This window comes from Motacilla alba, chromosome 4, assembly GCF_015832195.1.
Source record: "Motacilla alba alba isolate MOTALB_02 chromosome 4, Motacilla_alba_V1.0_pri, whole genome shotgun sequence".
Classification (NCBI taxonomy): Eukaryota; Metazoa; Chordata; class Aves; order Passeriformes; family Motacillidae; genus Motacilla; species Motacilla alba.
In genome coordinates this window covers 9,821,744-9,830,163 of record NC_052019.1, presented here as the reverse complement: position 1 = coordinate 9,830,163, position 8,420 = coordinate 9,821,744, and the positions used below count along the sequence as shown (strand labels likewise).

Here is an 8,420-nt window from a genome sequence, read left to right as displayed (position 1 = left end):
AAACCTAGTAACAGTTCCCAACCCCACTGGAGTGGGGCTGGTGTAAAGATCTGAACATGACTCTGAGCAATTTGCCACTTTTTGCTTCCTTGAGAAGCAGCATTTCTACTATTTCCTTGTTTTCTAGCTCCCCAGTTCTTTCTTAGGAGCTCAAAGTGTTTGGGATCCACAAAACTGAAGCCAGCTCTGTTATCAGAATAGGATCTAGGTATATTTTTCAGTATACCTGTGACTCTTCAAACTGCTGATCATTCCTTTCTCACATGACTTAAGTGTCAGACTCTCCTACTTCTGCCCTGAAACAGAGATGTGCAGGGTGTATAATATGAACTGATCCTTTTTGCTAAAACTAGACTATATTCAGTGTACCATTACTGATGCTACATAGCCTTTGGGTCCAAGTGCCAAACTGTGTTTTTGGCTTAATTTCAAGGACAAAGGACAAATTTAAGCTTGGTGTTGAACACTGAAGTGAGCAATCCTCTCTCTGCTTTTTCTGTGACATCTTTTGTATGGCCCAGGTGACCCACAGATCTGGAACACAAATTAACATTTCCTATTGTGCAATGAAAAAGGCAGCTTCCTCTACTGTACCTGTCCACAGTAGAAAGAAGGCATGCAAATATGAATTCCCTCAGTGTTGTGAGTAGCCATTTCCTCATGCACTGTTCCCCCTTCAAATTAGAGCTTTTTCTCTGAAACATCTAGTTGCTTTCTGCTCACCAACAAGGTCATAATGAGCAACCATGAAAGCAAACTCACAGATCTGGTCTTCCTTTTGCACAGCTTGTAGATATTCTCTCCTTCTTGAGAGCAGTCACAGTTTAGGGTCAGAACCTTCTCCTGAAATGGATTTCATTACCAACAGTTCCTACAAAATCCTTACAATTCTCAGATGCTATTCTAGCCAATACCAACCCTCACAGACCAAGTTTTCTTCTCTGAAAAACAGATGCAATCGCATAATGCTCTTCACACAGCTTATACTAAAAATATACAGTCAAGAAACCCCTCATCCACATCTTCAATGGGTTTGAATAGTAGTCAAGAGTTAAGCAGAGAGGATTGCATTCCTTCTGTTCTCCTACATTTACGCACAAGCGTTTGCTTAAATTCCTCCAGCATGTTTACTAAAAAGGAGACAATGTTTAAGGAAGCTCCTAAACTCCTTGCCCACTGTGAGTATCTTCCTGACTCACAAGTAAATTCCACTCAAGTTTTCTGGGATTACTCACAAAGGATGATACAGGCCAATGTGTGCAAAGCTGCATGTAGACTTTCATCTCAGATCTGCTTGTCAGAAATCACCAATGCTCTGGCAGCAACATGACTCTTGTGAACAGAGATCGCACAGAGAACAAGGGCCTGATTCTTATTTCAGACAATGATTTAAAGCTGTGATCCTGTCAAATCTCCTATTTATAAGGCCCCTTCCATCTGCCTCAAGCCCTGAAGAGGCTAATTCTGCATTTCTCTCTCACGCAAAACTCCCACAGAGGTGGCTGAGGGACAGCAGCACTGAGTTCCCATCCCAGCTAAGTTACACTGTTCGATATTTCAATACCCAACCAACAACAGCACCACTCAGAAAATTGAAAATGAAACATCAACATCTCACTTAAAACTGACAGAAATTTTTCTTCATGGTGAAATGAGCAAATGAAGAGTTAAAGATCAAGTACTTGTTAAAATCGATATGGCTTAGTAGCAATTTTTCATTCTTCCACAACAGTAGAGAGTGAGGGTTTCAACCAGTTTATCATATCTGATCAAAGAAACAACTCAGCACATTTTACACATATCTTCTCCCTTTTTCTTAAGCAAAAGCTGCATAGACTATTTTTTCTCCTTTAGACACTATTAGCCAGCTTACAGTTGAAGCACAACCACAGTGTGAGTAGCAGAGCTGAAAACTTTTTATGGAAAGTTAACACCACAAAATATGTTACAAATTCCAGTCTTCAGCTATTACAAGTAATAAGAGACCACTGTATTTAAAAAAAAGTAAATCAGCCCCATTTTACTTGAAGCATATTCAGTAGTTACATTAAAAACAATTTTTATAGAAATCCTTTATATTCACTAATTTAGAGGGAAATGCACTTAAAAGGGGTGTAAACTGCACATCTTTATTAATGAATATTACTTTTTATTTAGCTCAGAAGAAGTAAGACCCTCTTGAGGCATTGAATCACATGAGTAACTGTGACAAGAAAAACTAAAACCATAGAAATGCCTTGGTTTTAACTATGTTGCTGCTCATAGATATTCAGTATCTGCATCAATCCCTTTAAAATGTTTGGAAGTGAAAAAAAAAAATAGAAGCATTATTTCTTTAATGTTTATAATGACCACAGAATATTTTTACTGCAAAGAACTTACTTTTAAGGCACATCAGTCATTTCATATATATTTGATGCCCACTAAAATCGGTCAGAATTTCATTTCCATAGAGTACTTGAATTCTACAAGGAAAACAGAGGGGGAAGGACTGTGTTTGCAGGCCACAGAGCTCATTTCGAAAGCAGTGCAACAGTGATTCTGCAGACTGGGAAACCCCTCTAAGGGAGAATTAAGTGACAAAAGCAGACCTTCATTTGGCAGGAATGGGTACCTCTAATGAAGCTGTCCAGGAGCTCAGAGGTAGTAGCCAGGTACCATATGTTGCTTTGGTTGCTCTGGTGGTTATATAGTTTATTCAGAGTAAACAAACCTGAACATTTTAGCTACATTGTTACCAAAAAATAAAAAGAGCTACTTCCAGCTCTTCTTGACTTAAGTTTAATAAGAACTCTCAATTTTGCAAAAGAGAAATGGCTTGTAATTTTCTCCTCTCAGTTGCTATTTTTATTTCTCCTTTATCTGTCTCATGTATGCATTTGTACCAAACCACTTGTTATTTAAACAAAACTCCAATCTTTTCACACTCTGAGCCTTATTTCAAGAAAGCATCCGATAAGTTACAGATTTAGGACTTTGAAAATATCTCAGTTGTTTACCTAGCAAAATCCAGCAAACTTCTAATGCATTTGGTGCAATCATCAAACCCCTACTTCAGCAGAACTCACACTTGAATTTGAGTTAAACTGTCTATTGAAGGAACAACCAGGACCTCAGCCACCAACAGTCTCCTTTGCCAGGGTTAAATGAACCAAATGCTGATTATGAAAAACACATGAAACAGTGACTGCTCTATCCTTTTTCCTTATGCTACAGAGAATTCACAAGAAGAGGCTACAGACACCTTTCAGACAGAACAGAGGGAGTAAGGAAGGGGATATCTGATGATTCCTCAATATAGATTCAATTCAGCTGCTTTAAGAAGTCTGTTATATGGGATTAGATTTCACTCTTTTTTTTTCCCAAGAACTGTTTGCTGTGGGAAGGTGCATCTGAGGCTGATGCCAAATCCTGCTGCCTATGGAAGGAGTGATAAGCACAGAAAGGAGGAATATTTGCTCCACGAACAGAATACACACCTTGCAGCAGCAAAGCTGAAGAAGGGATTTAAATGCTCAGCTCACTTTAACATTTGGTATGCATTCAGTGATGAATGTACAGACACCAGTCCCTGTCTCTCATTTTCTTCATTGCAGTTTATGACATTTTGTAAACCCATGGGAAATATGGTTTGCTTTAAAAACTTTTCAAACTGTTCCCCCCTCTTCTGCCTCTCCTCCCAAGAAAATCCTCTAAAATCATAAACTAGAAATGCAAACAGAAAAAGGGAAAGCAAGCAACATCAACACCAAAAGTTTGGAACAGCTGCATCTCCTTTTGAGATTTGTTCACGTACACTGCTGACAATCTGCAGTGGATGCTTCTCATTAAAAAATAAATACAAAGGATTTAGTTGCTCTAAGACCAAATATGAAAGATTTGAAGACCTTAGTAGTGGGGTGATTGCTCTTCCTTTGAAAACCTGCATATCAGAATGCCTTCAACTGCCTGCCTGAGAATGAGGAGCACGCATCCAGCCCTGAGATCAGCCTTTGAAGGGAGACTGAAAAAAAGGGGAGGAAAAGTTCCCCTGGGCACATAGAAGTGAAAACTTGATTTTTTTAATTTTTATTTTATCTCAAAAAAATGCTAGGCAAGTTCACCAAAATGATTTTTTTTCCCCACTATCTGCTTCAGGACAGCAAGGTCCTTAAGTCACCGATCTGAGAAGGATGGAGCAGGAATTTACTGCCTGGTGATCCAGCAGGAGGAAATGAGGTCATGGGGTATATGTGTTCTTTTTCATATTTCATGAAAAAATGCAAGACTCCAGGGTTTGTCTCACTGACTAAGAACTGTAAGAAGATAGGAAAAATATTTCCCATCCAGATCTATAGGCAAAGACCCCTCCAAAGGAAAAGAAAACCCCTTGCTTTGTTTGACTTCATCCCTTGAGCAAAATCATGATTCGGAAGGTTTTAACAGTACAAAGGTTTATTTAGAAAAGAGTTTGGATTGTTCTTTAGGGTTTTTTTGGCAAACATTTAAATCCTTTCATAACTCAAAACACTGTCTGTGCCTGGTACTTTGCACTCTCCTTCCCCACACAAGCAGTAAAAGCCAATTTCTTGCTGGGACAAATCCACCATAGGCCCCAGCTGCCCTATTTATATATACTCAAATCTCCACCACCACTGCCACTTAACCCTCTCCTTCTGTTTCCCCACAAAATTCCAGAGCCCATGAAAGCTCACTGCCTCCCAAACTCAGTGTCTCAGCCTACTCTGCTCTGTGGGCTCCCTGTGCCCTCTGTCAGGGTTCAAAGACAGTCACTCCCTCCTCCTTTACCCCTCCACACTCCAGCACTGCTCCCCCAGCACCATGTCACTATTCTGTACCATGGTGAGTGTCCTCAGCCTCCCCTGACACCATCCCTGTCCCCAACAGCATCACCCTGCTCCACGGAGGGGGCGAGCCCTCTTCCCGCTCCCTAAGCCCAAGCCTCATGGTCTCTCCCCTCCTTTCTTTTCCAGCATTGAGCCTTCTCTTTTAATTCTACTCCTGCTCGAGACAAATCCATCCCTCCAGCTCAATGCCGGAAGTTCTTCTTCTTCTTCTTAAAAAGAATGTGTTTAAAGGACCTGCGGAAGTCCTGGTTGAAGATGGTGTAGATGACTGGGTTGAGGGAGCTATTGCAATACCCAATCCAGAAGAAGAACTTGAAGAGAGTCTCAGGGACCTCACATGCCTCCCGGCAAATACCATAGAGGCTGTAGCTGAAGAAAAAAGGGAACCAGCAAACTACAAAAACCCCCATGACCACAGCCAGCACAAAAGTGAAGCGTTTCTCCCGGGCCTGGGCAACTTTCTTACGGCAGATGCTGCTACGCTTCCGGCGACGGCGATATGAGAAGAACTGCATGGAGCGATTGCTCGCTCGGGACAGGCGGCTGCTGGAGTGCTTGGAGGAGTATGAGTAGGAGAAGGACTGGCTCTTGCTTTTGCGGCGATGCTCCTCCCGGCTCCGCCTCCGCCTGCTCTCTGAGGTGCTGCTCTCCTCCAGCTCAATGTCCTCCAGCTCAGAGGCTTTGCGCCAGTGGTGCACCGAATAATGTCCGTTCTCTCCCAGCTGCATCCTCAGGGACGTGCAGCCACCCCCAGCGCGGCTCAAGCCGTTCTCAGTCTGGGAGGACCCCTCTGGCATCGTACGCTTCTCAGAGAGGGTCCTGGTCCTTAGCTTGGCCACGCGGTAGATGCGGATATAGACCAACACCATGATGAGGCAGGGGGCAAAGAAAGAGCCAATGCAAGAAGAAAGGATGTACCATGTCTCATCATTGAGCTTGCACTGGGGAAAGACATCTCCTTCAGGGTCCCGGTACACGGAGATCAATGGTGGGAAGGAGATGATGGCTGAAATGAGCCACATGGTGAGGATGATGGCCTTGATCCGCCGCGGTGTCCGCTTGAGGTTGTACTCCACCGCCTGTGTGACCGACCAATACCTGTCGAGGCTGATGGCGCACAGGTGGACGATGGACGAGGTACAGAACAGCACGTCCAGCGCCAGGTAAATGTTACACCAAGCCTTGCCGAAGTACCAGTAATTCATAAGCTCGTTGGCTAAGGAGAAAGGCATGACCAGGGTAGCCACCAGGATGTCCGCGCTGGCCAGGGACACCAGGAAGAGGTTCTGGGGGGCTCTCAGCGCCCGGCTGGTGAGCACAGCTATCACCACCAGCACGTTGCCCACGATGGTGAAGACGATGAGGAAGCCCACCACCGCCGCCAGGCCGGCCACGGCCGCCGGCGAGTAGGGGGAGGGCGGCTGCAGGAGGGCCGAGGAGGACGGCGAGGCGGGGGGCAGCGCCAGGGACTCGTTGGGGGAGCCCAGGCTCGTGTTCACCAACAGCAGCAGATCCATGGTGGGTGTGCGGGGCGCCGGCGTCCTAGAAAGCCCGGCGGAGCCCCCGCCCCGCCCCGCCGCCCCGCCGCCGCCGCCCCGCCGCCCTCATCGCGCCCCGCCGCCGGTCCCGCGGCCGCTCCGCCGCCGAGCCGCCCGCGTCCCCCCGCCGCCGCCGCCGCCGCTCCTCAGGGCACGGCCGGGCGGCGCACCCCCGGCGCGGCAGGGAGCGCGGCGGCGCCGCCTCCGCCCGGCCCCCGGCGAGGGGGCAGCGGGGCACGGCTGGCCCCCGCCGCCCGCCCGGTCATGCCCGGCTCCGGGCAGCCCGCGGCTCCGGAGAAGACTCCGCGTGGCCGGCGGGAGTCCCCGGCGGGAGCTGGATCCTCGCAGGGCGCGGGGTCCGAGGCGGCAGCAGCGTCGGCATCAACTCCCATGGAGCGGCTCCCATGGAGCGGCTCCCGGCGGCTCCGTCCCACTCTGGCTCCGCGCTCCCAATCGCGGCGTGCCCCGCGCCGCGCGCATGCTCAGTGCCCGCAGGTGCGGCCGCCGCGCCCGCCCCGGCGGAGCCCCCGGCGGGCGCAGGAGCGCCCCGAGCGCCGCCGCCCGCGCCCGTCCCCTCCCCGAGCGCCCCGAGCCCCACGGGAGACTCTCCGGGGCGGCCCCCGGGAGGAGCGGCCGGCGCGTTGCTGCGGCGCTCACTGCCGCTCGGCGGCCGGACAGGTGTTTCTGCCGGGCGCGGTGCGGCTCGGCGGGGGCGCGGCGGCCGGCCCGGGGGGTGGCAGGGGCCGGTGCGATGGGGTGGCAGGGACCGCTGCGATGGGGTGGCAGGGGCCGGTGCGAGGAGAGGCGGCGCCGGTGGCGCTCCCGGAGCGCGGCGCCCGGGTGGTCTCTGCCTGCAGCGCCCGCCTCGCGCGCTGGGGGGCGCCCTTGGCCGGCCGGGACCGTCCGGCGGCGGGACGGGATCGCTGCTCCGGGATCGCTGCTCCGGGATCGCTGCTCCTGCTCTCCTTCATCATCGTCACCCTGCCACAGACAGCGACCTGCTGCTGTCCTGTGCGCCTCCCCAGTCTGGGCAGCCGCCCCGTGCCCCACCTGGACCCAGAAACGCGGTGTCCCCAAGGCAGTTGCGGTCTGGTGCGCGTTCGCTTCTGGCGCCCGGGTAATATTCTTTGTAGTGCAAACGTGTGCGTAGTGGAGGCACGTACACATAAGGCAGCGGCTCCTTCCCTGCAAAACTTTTACAATAATAAAATACTTGTAACGATCCAGGAGTTGTAACCGAATATCCCGGGCTTTAGGGAGTCAGAAGGAAATATATTCTGTTTCCACTCACCTTTGTGCTGCAGCCAGCGCTTGCTCTGCTGTTCTTCATCTCTGTGCGTAACTTCATGGATTGGACTATGAAGGCTTGAAAGTGAATATGCTTAGTTTTGATAGGAAGGAAAATTCCTCTGGATATTATGATCCTATTATCCTATTCCGTAAGCAATTTACTCTCAAGGTTTTCTTCTGTTTGGTTGTTTGGGGTTTTTTTCACCTGAAGTAATTTACGAACATGTTGTGACTGCATGTAAAAGAGAAAGGACATGGTGTTGAAACTAAGCTCCGTCAGGTAACAAATTCTAATTAAAGACTGAAATGTGGAAGCAGTAATCACATTAACAAAGTGTAGCATATGGAACAAAATGAAATTGAAATCAGATGCCCTCTCAAGTCCTTAACACCCAGCAACCTGAAAAAAAGCTTCTAAAAAAGCTCAAAAAGCCCCAAGAAGATTAAATTAATGGAAGCTGAGGTTTTTAAAGTTCAAACAGGAAGCAAATAGTATGTTTTCGACATTAAACCTGAATGATCTCTGAAGCAGGTTTCTAATATTTGTGGTCGCTTCCTCATATTTGGAAGTTTCATAATGGTATCTAGAATCTGAGAGGGCAAGGTGCAGGAATTTGAAGTCTAAGCTTTGATGTGACTGGGACTGGGATTAAGGTAAAAGAATGTGTGATCTAACTGGTTCAATATGGGTTTAAAATTTAGTAAATACAAGCTACAAAATCGCATGAACATTTAGGATCCAAGA

The 8,420-nt window shown here is 48.4% G+C and overlaps 1 protein-coding gene across 1 annotated transcript; it reads right to left on the bottom strand.

Moving 5' to 3' along the window:
• Positions 1 to 1,741: 1,741 nt before the first annotated feature.
• On the bottom strand, positions 1,742 to 6,498 carry ADRA2C (adrenoceptor alpha 2C). The gene has a single exon (XM_038136396.1). The coding sequence runs from the start codon at positions 6,362 to 6,364 to the stop codon at positions 5,030 to 5,032; it is 1,335 nt and encodes a 444-aa protein (XP_037992324.1). The 5' UTR covers positions 6,365 to 6,498; the 3' UTR covers positions 1,742 to 5,029.
• Between the last annotated feature and the right edge of the window lie 1,922 nt (positions 6,499 to 8,420).

Excerpts from the sequence above, each read along its gene's own strand:
- ADRA2C (XM_038136396.1), bottom strand. The coding sequence starts at position 6,364 with ATGGATCTGCTGCTGTTGGTGAACACGAGCCTGGGCTCCCCCAACGAG.